Source organism: Mesocricetus auratus, unplaced genomic scaffold, assembly GCF_017639785.1.
Source record: "Mesocricetus auratus isolate SY011 unplaced genomic scaffold, BCM_Maur_2.0 Super-Scaffold_100026, whole genome shotgun sequence".
NCBI classification, from domain to species: Eukaryota; Metazoa; Chordata; class Mammalia; order Rodentia; family Cricetidae; genus Mesocricetus; species Mesocricetus auratus.
Genome location: NW_024429207.1, coordinates 10,333,768 through 10,353,011, shown reverse-complemented (window position 1 = coordinate 10,353,011; position 19,244 = coordinate 10,333,768). Strand labels below are relative to the sequence as shown.

General features: G+C 38.7%; 1 protein-coding gene and 1 pseudogene across 1 annotated transcript; both read right to left on the bottom strand.

The window, feature by feature from the left end:
* Positions 1–668: 668 nt before the first annotated feature.
* On the bottom strand, positions 669–1,339 carry LOC101841955 (annotated as a pseudogene).
* A 9,196-nt stretch (positions 1,340–10,535) lies between these two features.
* On the bottom strand, positions 10,536–13,050 carry LOC121134160 (disintegrin and metalloproteinase domain-containing protein 26A-like). Its single transcript, XM_040731903.1, has one exon. The coding sequence runs from the start codon at positions 12,909–12,911 to the stop codon at positions 10,794–10,796; it is 2,118 nt and encodes a 705-aa protein (XP_040587837.1). The 5' UTR covers positions 12,912–13,050; the 3' UTR covers positions 10,536–10,793.
* Positions 13,051–19,244: the final 6,194 nt, after the last annotated feature.

Genomic DNA, 19,244 nt, shown 5'->3' with positions numbered 1-19,244 from the left:
TTTAAAATCTTTTATCAAACATCAATTTTACTGATCTTCCACACAAAACTCACTAGCTTACAAATAACTAATTTTGCCAAATTTGTTAAAATTAGCCACAAATCCTTCTCAGGCTGGGAAGATGTCCGTGTTACACAGTCACATGCTGTCAGCAGGCAGAGAAGGATGTTGCCCGTGCGAGTATTTTGTAAGCACAGTAACTTGGCTCAAACGCGAATCACCTTTGTAATCATCATCTTCATTATCTTTATCACCAAGTCATCTTCAACATCAAATCACCATGCTACCATTACATTTACAAAATTTAAACTCATAACAAAACTACAATTGGTTTCTGTTTTCCATTTTCTTCAAACTTCATTTTTGTTTGCTTTCTGAGACAGAGTTTCTCTGTGTGATCCTGGTTGTCCTAGAACTAACTTTGTAGACCAGGCTGGATCAGGCTGGTCTTGAACTCAAGAGATCTTCCTGTCTCTGCCTCTCAAGTGCTGAGATTAAAGGCATGTGCCACCATGCCTGGCTCTCTTCAATTTTCTCCAACAAGAAACAAGAACTTTATTAGTGATAGAGACAGGACAAATTTCAAACCAAACTGTAGTTCCACTTTTGAAACACCAAAAGGGGCGAGGGAGGGGGGGGAGAAGGGGTACTTCCCTGCTATCAAATAGTTACATTGTTAATTCCATACTAGCATTTACAATATCGTCACTGTTGTTTTTCAGGGCTGGGGCTGCCTTCGCTCTTGACACATTTGCTTGTGACATGACCAATTCTACGTCCTTAACTTCCACACCTGTTTCATCAACCTCTTCCTCCTTGCTTCTCCTCTTGTACGTTCAGAGTCTGAGTGTTTTCCTGAATGTTTGAAACGGCTTCACCTTGAACTTTGAATTTCTCAGCAGCTGCTAAGACAAATCAGTGCTTGCAGAGACGAATCGTCAATCTCAGCCTCTCCAAAAACCATGTAGGTGTCTGAAGCTGGGCTCTTGTAGACATCTGGTTCTGTGATGATGAAGAGGATATTTTTGGATTTCCGGATAGTGACTCTAATAACCCCTGTAACCTTCGAAGACCCAGTTTGGACATAGCCTTACTTACCTTCTTTTCACTCGATCTCTGTTTCGCTTTACTGACCGGTTCCTCATCGATTCCAGCTGCTGCCGCCGGTTGGGCTTGTGTGGTTCACTGTGTGGAGTCTTGTTCCTCTAGCTCTGGTATTGATTCGTTCCTGTCAGATTCTGTTCCCGATCCTGTCTCCTCCCGAGGCCGTGGCAACTCCTGCTCTGTAGCAGGAATGGTTTCTGCAGCTTCACCAGGCATTTTGTGCGGAGGACACGTAACCAAGATGGTGGCGGAAAGGGAGCCTCTTCAGTTTTTTAGGGCATTCAGATTTGCAGAACGGTTGTTAGGCAACACTGAACACTTCGTTTGAGCTCACTAACCATTGCCATCTTGCCGTATTTCCTTCACTATGTTAGCGATACGTGTCATATATATTTCCCCCTCAGACTTTAGGAATTAAGGTAGGCATCATTGTATTTCATCTTTAATGGTTTCGTAAACTTTTTGCAATAATGAGTGTTTTCACATATATTTAATACATGCCATATATAGGGAATTTGCCTTTGATACAAACTATTCTGTAGCCTAAGTCTATAGTTATACATCCACTTGTTTAGTAATATCCTCCTAAGCATTTTTTCTTTCAGGATTACACATAATCATTTTGGTCCATGGTCTTTGCCTTTTTGCTTTACATTGTAGTAAATGTTCCTGTGGAAGTTCCACTCCAAGCGCCATCTTCCATTCCAAACCCACACCCCTCAGAAAGTCCACCAAGGGTCAGCTTCACACCTATAGGCATTTAAGACCTGGTAGACAGATTTGCCATGTGATACCTCTCCCACCCTCCTGAGGGTCACCCAGGAGTGCTTTGCTCTGTTCATTAAACCAAGATTTATGAATTCAGTTTGATTGGCTTATTATATCAGTGGAGGCCACGGAGGGATGCTGCTAATTGGCTTGCTCTTCATGGCTTATTCAGCCTGCTTTATTCAGCCTAGGACCACCAGCCCAGAGGCAGCACCACCCACAATGGGCTGGGCTCTCCCATCAATCACTCATTAAGAAAATGTCCTACACCTAATCTTCTGGAGGCTTTTTCTTAATTGAGGCTTCCTCCTCTCTAATGACTCTAGCTTATGTCAAGTTATCATAAAAACTATTTACCACATATAATGACCATCGATAAAGAATAGTATAAAAACTACTTGTTGAAACATAATTTGTTGAATACATAATATATATAAGTTCATATATATATATGTATGTACATATGTGATAAACATATTGTGGTTTGAATGAGAATGGCCCCCCCCATAGTTTCCTATGTTTGAATACTTGGTCCAGAGTTGGTGGAACTATTTGGGAAGGATTAGGATGTGTGACTTGTGGAGGGAGGCATATCACTATGGATGGGGCTTATAGACAGTGTGGGCATACCCAGAGCCCTACCACCCCATTTAGACACATCACACGGGTGCACATGGCTTAGAACCAAGGTTAGGCTGGAAGAGCATTCTGGGGGTCCTAATGTTCAGTAATGCAACTACACTATCATGTTATTATCTATTTAATTTTAAAAAGTCATTATCTTTTAAATAAACGAAGAAAACATGATCTTATTTTTGCCTGCATATTTTCTTCAGAGAACCAAATTACATCTGATACAATTTCCTTTCAGGATCACCACCACCATGGTCTCTTTATCTAATTTTCATTCTGTAACCATAACTGGAAGCTTTATAAGTTTTATCAGGCTATTCTAAAACTCACTATAAAATATTTGTCTTTAGCTTCAGTGGCTCATGCCTTTAATCCCAGTGCTCAGGAGGCAGAGGCAGGCAGATTTCTGTGAGTTTGAGGCCACCCTGGTCTACAGAGCGAGTTCTAGGACAACCTAAAAAGCAATACAGAGAAACCCTGTCCCCAACAAAGAGAAGTAGAAAGATTACTAGAAAGGACAGAAGTGTATGATTGAAATGAATGTAGAGGAAATGCTAACGGGGAAGATTCTGCAGGATTTCCAGGTTGTTTCTCTTGAACATCTCACTTTCATTCTTGAAGTAAGGGACACATAATGAGACTAAACTACTAATTAATTTATGTTTAGAGGAGAGAGTTAAGCCAAGTTTGGAGTGTCATTTCTTTATTAACCTAATTATTCAGTCATTTAGAAAATACACAAGCTCTTGTTATGTGCCAGACAGCATGAAAAGCTCTGAGAATGTAGTTACAGCATGATACCCAAGATCCTGTTCCTAGAAACATGCATCAAGGAGACCTTAAGACACAAACTGACCAATGAAAATGATCATTGTGAACTGCATTCCTTATAGACTTTGAGGGGCATATGGGAAAGTTATATGGATTACACACCTCATGTGTTATAATCATATTTTGTTTGTAGATATTTCTCCATATTGTAGTAAAAATTTCCTGATCACAAATAATCTGACCACCTGTGTGAGCTGAGCTTTTCGTCTTCAAAAATCAATACCCCCTTCAGGTTTTTATATTATACTTTTTTTGGTGGTCAGCTGACTCCATAATGTATGTGCACCACCTCTCCTCTCTGTTCTTTATTACTTGATCTCTTTAAAATGGGAATGGTTATAACTGTAACTAACCAAGGCAGTTGAAGTTTTTCTAGGTACTAATGATAGTAATAGTCAGAACAAAGTTCAAGGATACAACTTTATTCACAGTAGTCTTTTAAAAGCCCTTGGAGTAAATATGACCTGGGAGATGAAAAACAAAACAAATAACAAAAACAAAGAAAATCAAACCCATTACAAACACTGCGAAAATTTTGAGGAAGCCTGTGAAAAGACCTCCCACGCTCACAGACAGGAAGAATTTATAATGTGAGAATGGATGTAATATCAAAAGTGATTCCCAGATTAAATACAGTCTTGATCCTAATTCTAACACCATCCTTCAAAGAAATAGAGAAACCAATCTTAAAATGTATATACAAAGTAATCCTGTAAAGTCAAAGTAATCCTGAACAGTAAGAGTAACAATGGAAGTATCAACATTCTTGATTTTAAGTTAACTATTGAGACATTGTAATAAAAACATGAAACCTGAATAAAAATAGACATGTAGAACAGCGATAGAGAATAGAGAAATTGTTTATGGTTCCCCTTGACAAACATCTGATGTCTGACAGTTTCCAAAACGCATACTGGATAAAAGACAACATTTTCAACATGTAGTATTGAGACATATAGAAGATGAAACTAGACCCATATCTACCATTCTGCACAAAAATCAAATCCAAATATATCAAAGAACCTAGTGTCAGACCTGAAACTCATAAAACATGGGAAGAAAAAATACCTAGTACATTCCATAATGTAGGCATAGTCATAGGCTTTCTAGATAAGACTCTGGTTGCCCAAGAAGTAAAACCTATAATCAACATATGGAATAAAGAGTAAAATGTAAAAGGAATGAATGGAACATTATGGCATTAAAAAGCAGACTACAGAACGGGAGAAAATGTTCAACAGCAGCTATATATGTCACAAAGGAATAATATCTAGAATATACAAAGAACTAAACAAATCTAAACATCAAAAAGCCAAACAACTCAGTCAAACAACAGGTTATGTGACTGAACAGAGAAATCCTCAAGAATGAATGCTAATTGAGTTTACACATGCTCACAATATCCAGGAGAGGGTAAATTCATAGCAAGTTTGGATGTTGATTTCCTCTATATTTGGGACTGTGACCTTTATTCCAGGTCTTCTGTTTGTCACCTACAATCTAGTAAGTTCAGCAAGAAAAAATGAAATTACAAAATTTGAAGGTAAACAAATGGAGCTGGAAACAGTCATTCTGAGTGAGGTAACCCTGATCCAGAACATCACATGTTTTCTGTCGTTTGCAGGTGTTAGCTTTGAACTTTGAATCTTCAGATGCACAGACTTCATTTGGAATACATGCAGGGATCAGAAAATTAGGAGACATGGGGGTGGATTTCAAGGGTGTGAAGAAATGAAGCAATGGTATAAAAACCTGAAGGGGATCCATGGAAGAGGACAGGTTCAGTTGAGGTGGTGATAGAAGGCTCAGGTGGAGGACAGACCACAGAGAAGGATAAATAACTCTAAAATCCTCTTGAAATTATGTACAGAAGCCTACCCACTACTGGACCTTCTAAGAATGTGCCAGGAATGGCTTTCCTTTTGGAAGTATTCTTCAGTGAGTCCCCATAGGTCCACAAACATTTTGGATAGTGCCAAAGCTATTGGTTATCATTTAGAACTTGATTGTAGGACCCTATTGCTAATGACATCATGTAGTAAGTTATAGAATGTGAAGATTTTAAGCTGGTACTGACCTGAAAGCTTCTTCCCCACTGTATAGATTTTATAGTACATGCCACTGTAGGAGAAACATAATCATCTATGAACCTTTGTGACATACAGTAATGACTAGCCTAACATGTCCACTGATGCAATGTAAGGGTGGCATAAACATCATGAGGGCTGTCAGTTGGGTGACAGAATGTTTTCTGAGTAAATGTAACACAGATACCACCAAAATCTAACTCGGTGACCCAATTGGTTTTATTGGGGTTCAGAAAGGAAGCGACTGTTTACTTCCAATGTCCAAGTGGTATATCTATTTAATCACTTCCAAGCCTCTGATAATATTGTTAAAGAGAAGAAGGAAAAGATGTCATGGTGGGGGATGGGGAGGTGTGCTATGAAGTACAGTCTAGGATATGACATGGTCATTGCACTCATGAACATACATCAGCTATGAGTACCTGCACAAAATTGGGCACATCAACATTACATTGTGGATAGAGGAGAACTTTAGAAGGCTCTGCTTCTTCTGAATCAGCTACAGTCAGTTAATTGTTGCTGTTGGAGTCATTTTCTTCAGTGGTTTGAGGAAAGAAATTTGTTCATATTCCAGAAATTAACCCCTGAGACTTACTCATGAAACTAACCCCTAGTAAACCCGATGTGCCGCAAAAAGACATAAGGTTGTGAGGTGAGGGGACTTCTTGGTAAGGAGAGGGCTTCAGCAGAAGCAGGAGTGGTATAAGACAGGGGTATTGGGGGTGAATTAAATAAAAACATTTTATATACACTTATGAAATTATCAGAGAATAAATTTTTAAAATGTTACAGGATTGAGACAATGAAGAATATTCAAATACCAAGAGGAGGAACATAAATTAGTGCAGATACTATAAGAAACAGTATAGAGTTCGATATTTTGCTTTTGATATTTAAAGGATATCTTCTCATATGCAGCATCATGGGTATGTCTCCAGGATGTCAGTGAAGTGCCACAAAAGTCAGATACACTCCTGACAGAAGAGCAATCATGCCAGGAATGTTAAAAGTGCTTAGAATTTGATGTTTCCAGTCCTGTCCAAGATGAGATCACAGGCTATGCAATATCCCACGTACAGCCTAGGAAAATTCAGAGGAAAATGTTCCTCTAGACTGTACCCAATTGCATGAAAGGTCATGTTTAAGTATGTTTGAGTCATTAATTCAGAGGTGATTATTTTACACAATATTCAGTAACCATTACTTTGCCTTTGTGTGGTTTTTATTATCTCAAAATATGTTTAAGAATTAATTAGTACTTTTGACTCCTTTGCTCATCCCTCCTCCCTCTCTACAACTGGATTCCAGGAGTATGGCTCAGTTCTTAGCTGTGGGTGTCTGCTTTTACTTCCATCAACTACTGGATGAACACTCTAGGATGACATTTAAAGTTCATCAGTCTCATTATAGGGGAAGGGCATTTAAGTTAACCTCTCTGCTATTGCTTAGCTTCTTAGTTGGAATCATCCTTGTGGATCTCTAGACATTTCCCTAGTGCCAGATTTCTCTTAAACCTATAATGGCTCCCTCTATTAAGGTATCTCTTTTCTTGCTCTCCTCTATTCTTCCTCCAACTCAGTCTTCCCGAACATGAGGGATCATGTTCTCCTCTGCCCTCCCCTTCTCCTCTTCTTGTTTCCTACCCCCACCTGCTTCCAATTTGCTCAGTAGCTCTTGTCCCTTTCCCCTTCTCTGAGAGACCATGTATGTCTCTCTTAGAGTCCTTATTTCCCAGCTTCTCTGGAGGTTCTGGAGAAAACCACAGAAACAACTGACCTGACCAAGTGAGAGCACACAGACCCCAGACATAGAGCTGGGGAACCAGCATTGGACAGAACCAAGTCCTCTGAATGTGGCTGCCAGTTAGGAGGCCTAAGCAATCTATGAGACCTCTGATAGTGGAACCAGTATTTATCCCTAGTGCACAAATGGACTTTGAGAGCCCATTCCCTATGGAGGGATACTCTCTCAGCCCAGATACACGGAGAAGGGCCCAGGCCCCCCAAATGATGTGACAGACTTTGATGATCCCCCATGGAAGACCTCACCTGGGGAGTGGATAAGGGTGAGATGGGAGCATTGGTGAGGAACAGCGGAGGATGGGAGGGAGAGGGAACTGAGATTGATATGTAAAATAAGATTGTTTCTAAATTAAATAAAAAAGAATTAAATAGTACTTTTAACTGAAAGAAAAGTGACTATGGAAATGAAAAATTCTATTTCTTTATTGAAATTTCCTTTAGCAGGTATGATGGTTGCTCTGGTTAGTTTTTTGTCACAGTAGAGTCATCAGTTGAGGAAATACTTTGATGAGGTGCAGCTACAAGAAATTTTTAGTTTAGTGACCAGTGTGGGAGGGCCCAGCTCATTGCAGATTATGCCATCCCTGGGCTTCCTGTACTGTGTTCTATAAGGACAGTTGAGCAAGCCATGGCGAATAAGCCAGTAAGTAACTCTCTTCCATGGTCTCTTCATTAGCTCCTGCCTCTGGGATCCTGTAATATTAGGCTCCTGTATTGACTTCCTTCAGTGATGAACAGCAATGTTGATATATAATATAAACCATTTCCTCCCCAACTTGCCTTTTGGTCATGGTGTTTTGTTGCAGCAATAGAAACCCTAAGTAAGTCAGTACCCTTGGGGAGATCATAGTCCTATTCATAAGTAAGTTCTGTCTTTCTACTATGTGAGTTCTAGCAATTAAACTCAATTCATCAGGCATGTGTCAAATGGTCTATACAAGCACAGCTATCTTGCTATCCCCACGAATCCCTTTTATAAGTACAGTTTATATAATGCTGCTGTTAGCAGGTTTTAATGAAATTCTACTTTAACCTTAAATCATGTCCACAGGACTTTAAAGAGCTATGATGAAATTCTGACACAGTCATAGCTATCCACTGTGTCATAGGAGGCCTATATTCAGTTCCATTATGAGAAAATATTCTAGGTATTCTAGAGATTTGCTTTCTGCCAATTTTAAATTTTGATGCATTGCCATTAGATATGATACAACGAGTTATCCAAGCTCTTTGGACTTGCAGTTATTTGCTTTCTGTCTCCCAATGTGCTCTATTTTAGAAAAGCTCAGCTTCTTGAATCTGCAGGGGTTAAGGTTTGGAACTATGAGATTTCAATGGGGAGGACCAGGGATAACAAAATAAAGAAGACAGGAAGCTGGTGTCAGGAGGAGTACACAAGCTGACGGTTTAGCAGCACCGTGTCTCATATTGCAGTGGGAAACATGGACAGAGTCAGCAGACAACTACCACATAACGGAACAGAGCCAGCAGGAAGATTATCAAGCAATATTGTGTAAAGAGAACACAGGCTATCTCAAATGTGTCACAGAGCAAGCATATGGCAACGGCAGACTTGGAACTGATAACTACAGCATTTCAGGGGGAAAAGTAGAGTTCCCAGGAATGGAAAACTCGATTCCTCAGAAATCCTGTACCTGTCCCACTGGGCAATGACATAGAATTAAAGTTCCTTTTATACTCTCATCATGGCCTCTGATAGAACCTTGGATTGCCTTTGTTCTGGTGCTTTCATGTGCCGAAAAGAATGTCTATATTCTTTGTTGTTTGTTTAAAATATTGTGTAGATATATGTTAAACCCATTTTGTTGCACACTGTCAGTAATTTTGTTATTTCTTTGTATTTTTTAAAAATCTAGATCACGTGTCTATTGGTGAAAGTAGGGTATTGAAAGTGGGGTACTTATACATTCTTCAGTTAAGAGATATCTAGGTTGTTTCCAGGTTCTGGTTATTACAAACAAAGCTGTTATGAACATAGTTGAGCAAGTACGCTTGTGGCATGATTGAACATCCTTTGGGCATATGCCGAAGAGTGGTATGGTGGGGTCATGAGGTATCTATTTTGGCATGTCTGTTGTTGTTGTCCTTGTTTAGTTCATGTTTGGTCAGTCACGCTGGTGAAACTTTTTATGAGTAGTTTATGAGACTACTAGGAGGCACAGTCTCACAGCAAAACTCCTCGATCCTGTGGATCTTACGATATTCCTGCCACCTCTTTAACAGTGTTCCTTGAGCCTTAGGTATAGGCATCCATTGAGAATTGGTTTGATAACTCTTTATTTTGATTGGCTGTGATTTTCCGTAATGTTCTCCACGTGTTGCAAAGAGAAGTTTCTTTGATTAGGGGTAAGGACTACACTTAATTTGTGTGTACAAGCACAAATATTTGGAGTGTGGTTAGAAATTATGCAGAATTACTAAAAATGGTGGATGTAGGTTTTCCTTTAAGATCTATGATCCATCAACCCTGAGTAGTTGGTTAGGTTCCCAGTACCAGATATGGTTTCTTGCTTGTTGAGAAGTTTTAAATTCTAATCAGAGAGCTTTTGGTTACAGCCAAAGTATGAATGCCACTATGGCATTCTTAAAATGATCATTTACTAATCGATGGGGGATGTCCCTGCCCTTTTTTCATGGTGCAACTTCTGGGCTTTTGATCCTTGGTTCTAAAAGAATCAGGCAGAGCAAGCCAGGAGGACTAAGCCAGTAAGCATCACCTTTCCATGGCTTCTGCCTCAATTCCTGCCTCCAGGATCCTGCCGGATTAGAGTTCCTGTCCTGACCTCCTCAGATGATGGATAGTTATAACAAAACAAGAGTCAAATCAATCCTTTCTACTCGGACTTGCTTTGGTAATGGTGTTTCATACTAGCAAGAGTAACCTTAACTAGAACAGGTCTGTTGGTGAGCTTGCAAATCCGTGTGAAAATCGTCTGTAGAGTGAGAGCTACTGATACCATTAAGATGAGAGTTGAGACTGCAGCAACCAGGCCAGGAACCTCAAATCGTTCTCTCAAGTTTCAAACCTCACTCTGGCCCTCCAAGAGGCAGTTTCTAGCAGACAGCAATTGCCAGGATGAAATGGGATTTGGAGGTTCCCTTTCTCTATGTGATACAGCAGAATGAAAAGGGGAAGGTATTTGGAGCTGAGAGAAAACAGATGCAAAGAAACACATGCAGAAGACCATGGGTTGGACCTATGCCAATAGCTGACATACAACAATTCAATTGAAAATAAGGCAACAATTTGATTATAATATAGAAAAGTGTGAGTGTGGTAGGGCATCCTTTTATTTGGTGGTGAATGGTTTTGATATTCAAAGAAGGAGGACTGCAGAATTTATGGCGTAGGATTTTTTTTTTTACACACACAGAGATATTTCTATGTTCTGAGGTTTACAAACTAATACATGATGGATTTCCTATGGAGTAGATATTTTATTATTATTTCTTTTTCTTTTTACTTTGGTCATCTTTCTCAGCTGAATCATCAGGTGAAGTTTCAGTGAGAAGTGCTGGTTCATTTGGATAACGGTTTTCTTCTAGTTCAACTTTTTATGGTGATTGCATATTTTGTAATTAAGAAAATCAAGGAAAATAACAAAGCCCAAAAAAGAAAAAAAAAACCTAGTATGAACTGAACACCCTTGGGCTTCTTCTTAAAATATATTCTTGGAGGTGGCCCACTGTCTATACTACCTCCAAAACCTTTTTGCATACAGTCTGGTGGCTCCCATTTGACATCACAATGGCAGTGATGTTTATTGTTACAGACTCCTTTCATACTGCATTGGGATGCTGAACAGTTACTTAACAAAACAGACATAGGCAGACACTTCCTGTCAATGCATATTTGACCTTGACCACAAGCTGTGCCATCTCTCACTGCTCCACTGTCCTCTATTGTCATTCCAAAATGAAAGTCTATACTCCAGCAGGTGACATTATGGAACTGACTCTGATGCACTGTCTCATGGCTGCTCCTATTTGGAATCTGCTCCACATTGTCACACTGAATTCGTCCACAGAGTACATCAGCATCAGCACATCTTCTGTAGTTGTAGCTGTCATTGCCACAGTTACCAAAACGGTCACCCCGAGTGTTCATTTCCTTGTAGCAAATCTCCTCTGCACTTTTGGCTGTCTTGCCAAAAAGCCTCCAGCAGTGTTCTTCACGTTTATGACATGCCATATTATAGCAATGACCATCACCCCTGCATGGGCTTCCATCTGCCATGTACACATCTTCTGGACATTCAGGTGACGTTCCATTGCACCACTCTGGAAGGTCACACTCATTTTTCTTTTCTCTACACACTGTGCCTGTTGATATGAACTTGCAATCGTTGCAACAAAGCCCAAAAGCACATTCAGCACCAGGTTTGAACGCACAGTCTGGCCTACAGCATGGGTCATTTACACATAATTGAGGGGACCCACAGTCACACTGCTCCCCCTCCTCCACTATATTATTCCCACACCAGGTCAGGTTTGTGCTGACGACTTTATCTGGAAAGTTGTATAAACAGGTTTTTCTGGTAATAGTTTCATATAGCTTCTCATAACTGCAGTTACTGAATTTAGGGGAATTAGATTTGTGCGGGGCCATTATGCAGTGTCTTCTTCCACATGTACATCCATGGTCATCATGATGCATACCCAAATTGTGACCCATCTCATGTGCTATAATGAACGCCATGTCTGTCATTGAATTAGACATGAAACTGTGAACAGCACAATTTTGAGGTGTACAAACTGTACCTACATAAGCTAGCCCCAAATATGGAGGATATACTTGCCCAGCCAAAAGATGTGCAATATCATTTCTAGTGTGACTGTCAATGTTTCTAGTCTTCCAGTCACAGAAATTAGATAGGACTGTAGATATAGATTCTACTACATTGACATGGTTTGTTTCAGTCCAAACTTCCAGTGCAGTTAAAATCACCTCAACATCTATCTGACGATAATAACCATTGATTCCATTGACTATTTGCAACATTTCCTGCATACAAACTGTGAGGTTACTTGCTCTATAAACATATCGTTGGTTATCAATCACCACATAATATTCAAGATATTTGTGATGGGTCCACCAATTCTCATATTGACTTTGCTTAAGTGTGGAGTCTTTGCTTTCTTGAATCTCCATTTGTCGTGCTATCTCCTCTTCTGTTAACGCACATCTCATAGAAAATGATTCAGAGTCCTCACTGTCCATTTTGTAAGCAAGGTGTTCAAATGTGGAAGTTGACTTCTTGGGCATGATTTCATAAGCTGTGCCATTTATCTCTAACATGCCTTGTAAACTCCCCAAACAGGTGTTAATTATCACCATGGAATCTGGGTCTCCATCTACATTACCATGGTAGTAGCAGTCAGTCTGCACAAAAGGCTGTTCTGCGAGGAGATCACCTTGGTCAGTGTAGGTGAACAGAAGGAAGTTTCTGGATATGAAGTATTTTGTGCGTTTCACGGTGATAATATGTTTGTCCCTTCCAAACTGCAGGCTATATGACAACCAGCCTGAGGAAGTATTAAGTCTGTTAGCGTCAGTGACCCTCAGGGATATCACTACTTCTGGAGGGCTACTGTACTCAGCATGTCTAGTTGGAGCCCATGTGGAGAGGAAGAGCACTATCCACAGGCAGAGTTGAAGGACCATGATCCTCTCATGGACCAGGGCCTCACCCACAGTCACTATGTCCTGTTAGAGAACAAAGGGGGAGCATGAGAGGTTTGCTCTCCTAGACCTCAGTTTGTCAGGTTGTATGCAATATTGGCCTTGTGTAGTATGTCTTCTGGTAGAGTTGAACCATCAGAGCAGCTGAACTAAAAGAGACAGAGAAAAGAAGGGAATAAATGGCCATTATCAGAATCAGAGAATGGGCTAAAATCAATTGGTCTTTTCTCCAAGGTGTTTCAACATTGTGCTTGGATTTTTAAATTTAACTGATAGTAAATTACACTTTGTCTCACTACAAATATATTTCTAATACTTTGCTAGCTCTTGGTAATTTACTTACAATTTTTAATAACTTATTCTCATTTATACATTGTTTCTGAATGTTCTAATTTTCAACCTTCCCTTAATATCATACAGATCTCCTTAGCTGAAAAATAAGATTGTCTTTGCTTTTATACATACATCTACCTACCTACCTACCTACCTATTTATGTATCTAGTGATTTAAATTGTAATCCTATTCAAACACTATCCTGCTCATTGAGTACATTTGTATGTTCCTTCCATCCTTGCCTTGTCATCGCTGTTGGTGGCAGAAACTTCTCTCAGACGTAAAATTATTCTTATTTTTATTACCAAGTTTTTTTGTTTTTAATATTGTTGCATGTGAGTATGTGCAATAATAGTGTGAATGTGAACCCAGCATGCATCATAATACATGTTTGAAGGTTACACTTCATCTTAATGAGTCCTCAGACGCTATACACCTTACTTGTCCAATTACTTCTAAAGGCTAGTGTTTTATTCATTTTTCATTGTTTGTTTGTATGCGTATGTGGCTATATGTGTTTGTGGAAATCAAGAATTAGCCTTGGATATCATTTCTAAGGCCTCATCCATCTTGACTTTTGACTCAGAGTTGGTCACAGAGATGACGCTTACTAAAGAGGGAAGTGTTCATTAAAAGGGAAGAATGACTTGCCAGCAATCTTCATATTTCTGCCTTGGCATTTGTGGCATTGCAAGGACAGGCCACTAATTTAGCACTTTATGTAGGTTTCAGGGGTTAATTTTTTTATATCTGTATGCTCTCAGAACGTTTACCTTACCAATTGAATAGTGTCTCCAGTCTGGTATCATAATCTTCAGTGTGGTATTAGTTTGAAAAATTAAGGAATAAGATGCACTACCATATAGAGTATTAAGAGGTTACATAAGAAAAAGTCTCTGTAAAAGACATTTAAGGACAATATAATGAAACCATGACTAAAACTCTGACATACTGATTACTATCCAAACATGTTTTGATTTAGATTTGATAACTATTATAAAAAGTGTATTTCTGATGGAGAGAAAAGAATTTTTAAAAATGCATCATTTTGGGGATTTTAGCAAGAAAAATATATCAGAATTAATGACTAAATCTATAGTAGATAGGTTAAAAGTAAACCTTAAAGAATAATTAAGCAAGTTGAATCTTGCATTTATTAAATTACTATACACAATGATTCTAACATCCAGAACTCTAGAGAAACAATACAAATTTTCACTCAAAATTTGGTACAACTGTAAGTCCAGCTTTCATGTTAGCTCTCACATACCATCTTTTATCTTTTTCCTCCCCACAACTTCATCAAATTCATCTATAGCTAACCTTTTACCACCCAAGCTCTCTTACAATTTGGAATGTACTGAATCACGCTAAAAGCTCTAATTCAGCATAATAAAATAGAAGGGAGTGGAAATACTTAAGAAACAAATGCCATCCTCAAATATGAACAATTGTCCGAGAATTGAGGGATATATGAGTTCACTTCTTTACCTCCTAATTATTTGTTTTTCTTATACTGAATATTCTAAAGAGTTACCATCAAATAAATTAATACCTGTGTTCCTATGGTCTTGCTCACAAAATGTTTTTAAAACCCATCTTAGGAGCAAAGATTTTTGTTTGAGAATACAAAGAGAATATAAATCCTTTATTTTTCTCTTATGGAGTAAGTTCTAGATTCATGAGCGAAGCAACAGGATCCTCTCATTTAACAGAACCTGTCAACTGGTGAAGTTCTTCTAAAAGGTTCTTCTACCACTTCAACCAACTCTTTATTTTTGTTCATATTGTAATCATTGTTCCTGTTTATTGACTCAGTATTGACCATAGTAAGAAATACTCAAAGCACTTTAAATTCTAGAAAATAGTTCCACCCCTTTTAAAAACACTCTTAAGGAATTGGGTGTCTTAATTTATCTTTCTGTGGTCAACGAATACCCCAGAGACATAGAACACCTGCACATGTAGAGTCATACAATTGTTATTAATCTAATGCATGAAATGAATTTAGAAGGGGAGGGCTGAGTGACAGAATAGGGATAAATTTCTTTGACAGTGAACTAGCTGATAATTAAGGAAACATCAATCTAAAAGCCATGAATTTCCTAGGTTGATGAGGTAAATGGGAACATGTTTTTTTACTGATAAGATATCTGGGAATGTGTTGACCTATTTGTGTGCTTCGTTGACACGTCTATTTTTTTATTCTTATTTTCTTTCAGAATCCATGCCCCCTTTTATCCCACCAAACTTCATGTTATTTTTCTGCCTTAAAAAACAAAAACAACAAAAAATGAAACAAGCAATAAAAAGATACTAAAAAGTCTAGAATCTGATTAGTGCTGGCCAAGTACATGTGATTATTGTGTCTGCCCAGGAATGAGTGAGTGTGGTTGATAAACTGGGTTTCATTGCACTGAAGATAACCACTTTTTTCTTTTCCCAGAAATTATCACTTGCAAATAACTTCCTAGCTAGAAGTGGGCCTTTTGAAACAGTTTTTTGATGATGTTTCTCCACTCCATACAACGTATTTTGATCATGTTTATCTACTGGTGGCACTTTATTCCCACTTCTTCTTGTTGGGATTCTTTTTTTTTTTTTTTTTTTGGTTTTATGAGACAGGGTTTCTCTGTATTGTTTTGGAGGCTATCGGACCAGCCCAGCCTCGAACTCACAGAGATCCGCCTACCTTTGCCCCCTGAGTGCTGGGATTGAAGGTGTGCGCCACCACTGCCCGGCTCTTGTTGGGATTCTGAATGGATTGAATTTGTCCAGGTCTTTTCACCACTGTTTTCCTGAGTTCATAAGTGAGTCTATCATATTTGTCTGGCAAATGCTGTTTTCTTAATCATGTGTAATCCCTGGCTCTTAGAGTCTTTCTTTTCTCTTTTGTACAATAATTTTTGAGCCCCAAGGGGATAAAGACATATCATTTAGAGAGAAGCACCCCCAAAATCTCTCACTTTCTGCATGTTGTTCAGTTTTGGTCTTTGTGTTATTTACTATCCACCGCTTGAAGAAGGTTCTTTGGTGAGAATTGTGTAAAACTCTCATCTATGGGTATAGCAATAGGTCATTTGCATAAGTCATTTTATTGTAATATTTTGTTTGTAGTGGAATTGTAGGTGTAGGTTTCTACATAGGCCCCAAGACTTAACTATTTTAAGCATAACCAATAGCAAGTATGGGTTCTATATCATGGAGTGTAATCCAATTGAAAGTTGGGTTGATGAGTCCCTCAACACTTTTAGCACTATTTCCACTATTGTACCAGTGAGAATATCTTGTAGGCAAGTCATTATTACAGCTTGGCATAGGTATATTACAGCTGTATGAGGCTGATGATTGTGTCTCTATTCTCAAAGCATATATGGTACATTTAAGACAAATGTGAAAGCTTGTCTGTATGGGTGAAGCGTCTAGTTTACTATCATCAAGATTTCTCCATATTACATGTCACAAATATGTTGTATCACCATCAATAGTGTCTTACCATTAGTTGTAGCTGGTAACCAACAGCATTGGCAATATCCTTTAGTCGTTGAGAGTTTATGAACCACTTTGACTAACACTGAAAAAGATGTTTTGTTAGCTTAAGTAGGGACACAGTCTCACCTATTATAACTATGACTCCATTAAAATTATATGTGTGTAGTATGCATATATGTATGTATGTATGTATGTATGTATGCAAACACATGTTTCTACAGTAGTACGTCTTCCTTGGACTTTTCTAATGACTTCACTGTTAGCTATCCTTCCCCATATTTCTGCATCTATCCAGTCCTCCCATTACCCACCACTTTTAATCAACCTGAACTAATTTCCCCTATATTCCTTTGTAATTCTGTATTCTATATATTTTTTTCCAGGGCAGACCTTCTATTCCCCTTCATGCCTTATTGGACACCTAACCTCTGTGTATAGTATAAACGAAAGATACATGTCTAAATGATAAAGTGCAACATCCTATCCACTTTTAAGAGAAATATGCAATGCTTGTTTAACTTCCTCAGGATGATTGTTTCTAGCTCTGTCAACATACAAGCAAATTTAACTATTCTTAACTAGTTAATAATATTCTACTGTCTAAGTGTATTACATTTGCATTATCTTTTTGTCATCTTAGAGTCATTTTGGCTGCTTTTATTTCTGGTTGTTATGAATAGGTCAGCTTTGAACATAGATGAGTAATTATCCCTACAGTAAGGTGTTGAGTCCTTTGGGTATGTGCTCAAGGTTCAGACAGATATAGCTTGTGGTAAATCTATTTTCCTCCTTTTCAGGAATCTCCATGATGATTTTCATAGTGGCTGTAGTAGTTTGCACTCTACCAGCAGTAAATAACTTCCCTATTATCTCATCTTAATCAGCATGTGCTATTTTTTTGGTTTTATGAATCTTGGCTGTTGTGATGGGGATAATATGAAATTTCTAAGTAACTTCAGTCTTTTGCTATTGAAAGTGGGTTACGTCTAGAAGCTTAACAAATAGGGATGTGTGGTGATACATTACATATGATTTATTAAAGCTTGCCTGAGGATTCAGAAAGCAAAGTCAGCCAGGAGCACACCTTTTAATCCCAGCAGCCAGAAGCTAGTAGGTGGTGGTATATGCCTTTAATCCCTGGACTCAGGATGAAGGTGTAGACCAATCTCTGTCAGTTCAAGGCCACACAGAACTACACAAGATTGATCCAGTCCTAGAGAGAAACAGCTCACACAAAGATGATGTCAGCACCAGCACCTGGGATAACACACCTTTAATCCCAGCATTAGACAGATATATAAGACAGGAGAAAGATCCTAGAATCAGGCAATCTTTCTCTAGCCACATTGAGGAGAGGAGGATTCATTCTCCTCCCACATTGAGGATAGGAAGACATTCAGTCTCAGGATTCTCCAGCCATGCTGAGAAGAGGCAGAAGGACCAGCCATCTCACCTGGAGGTAGGGGTAAAAGCTATTGGCCTGCTACTTTGCTATTCTGATCATCAACTTGAAGTTTGAACCTCAATATCAGACTCTGGGTCATTTATTTATCATCTTACAGGAATGTTCTTCCTTGACCCTTCCTCTTCCTTCTTTTCTTTTCTTTTTCTTTTTTGAGACAAGATTTTCTTGGATGCTTTGAAACTTGCTGTTGTAGACCAGGCTGGCCGCAAACTCAGCCACCTGTCTGTCATGCTTCCCTAATATTGTGCCCTTCTTTGGATTTTCACATCTTTTTCTTCTAGACATTTTGACAACTGGTTCGTAAACAGCCTGTAAGTGACCTGATGTTTTTCACTCTTTAGTAATTTTCTGTAATGGTCATCATAAGGTAAGACATACTGACTGTAGCACTAAATAGCATGAATTTATTGTCTGGCAGATTTAGAGTCCAAAATCTCAATAACATGATGTCCTCATAGCCACACTTCCTCTCATGTTGCTAAGGTCAATGAACTTCAGGACACTTCTTCAGTCTGGTGGGTCCTTGAGCAGAGGAACATTATGCTACTTTTTTTCTTACCTACCACTGTCTGTGTGCTGATTTTACTCCATTTAAATGACTGTGAGCTATATCTTAAAATACAATTACCATGAAAAAATTATATTGCAAGTAGAAGTCATACATGATAAAATGCTAATTTTGTCATTATCTGCTCAGCAGTTGATGGATATCGAAGCTGTTTCTAAATGCCAGCTACTATGAATAGAGTAGCAAAAACATGGAATAGCAAGTATCTTTGTAGTAAGATGTTGAGAGCTTTGGGTATCTGCCCAAGAGGGGCATAACTAGATATTGTGTTTGGTTCTCATACAGTGATTGTATCAATTTGTTCTCTTTCTTACTTAGATTGCCAATGCTGGGAAAAACACCCTGACCAAGTAAACTTGCTGAGAAAAGGTTTCTTTCAGGTTATAGGCTCCCATAAAAGACCACCATAGAGGGGATTTGGGGAAGTAGATGAAACAGGACAGGAAGCTGGAGGCA

Bases quoted from the DNA above. Each gene is read 5' to 3' on its own strand.
- LOC121134160 (XM_040731903.1), bottom strand. From the start codon at position 12,911: ATGGTCCTTCAACTCTGCCTGTGGATAGTGCTCTTCCTCTCCACATGG.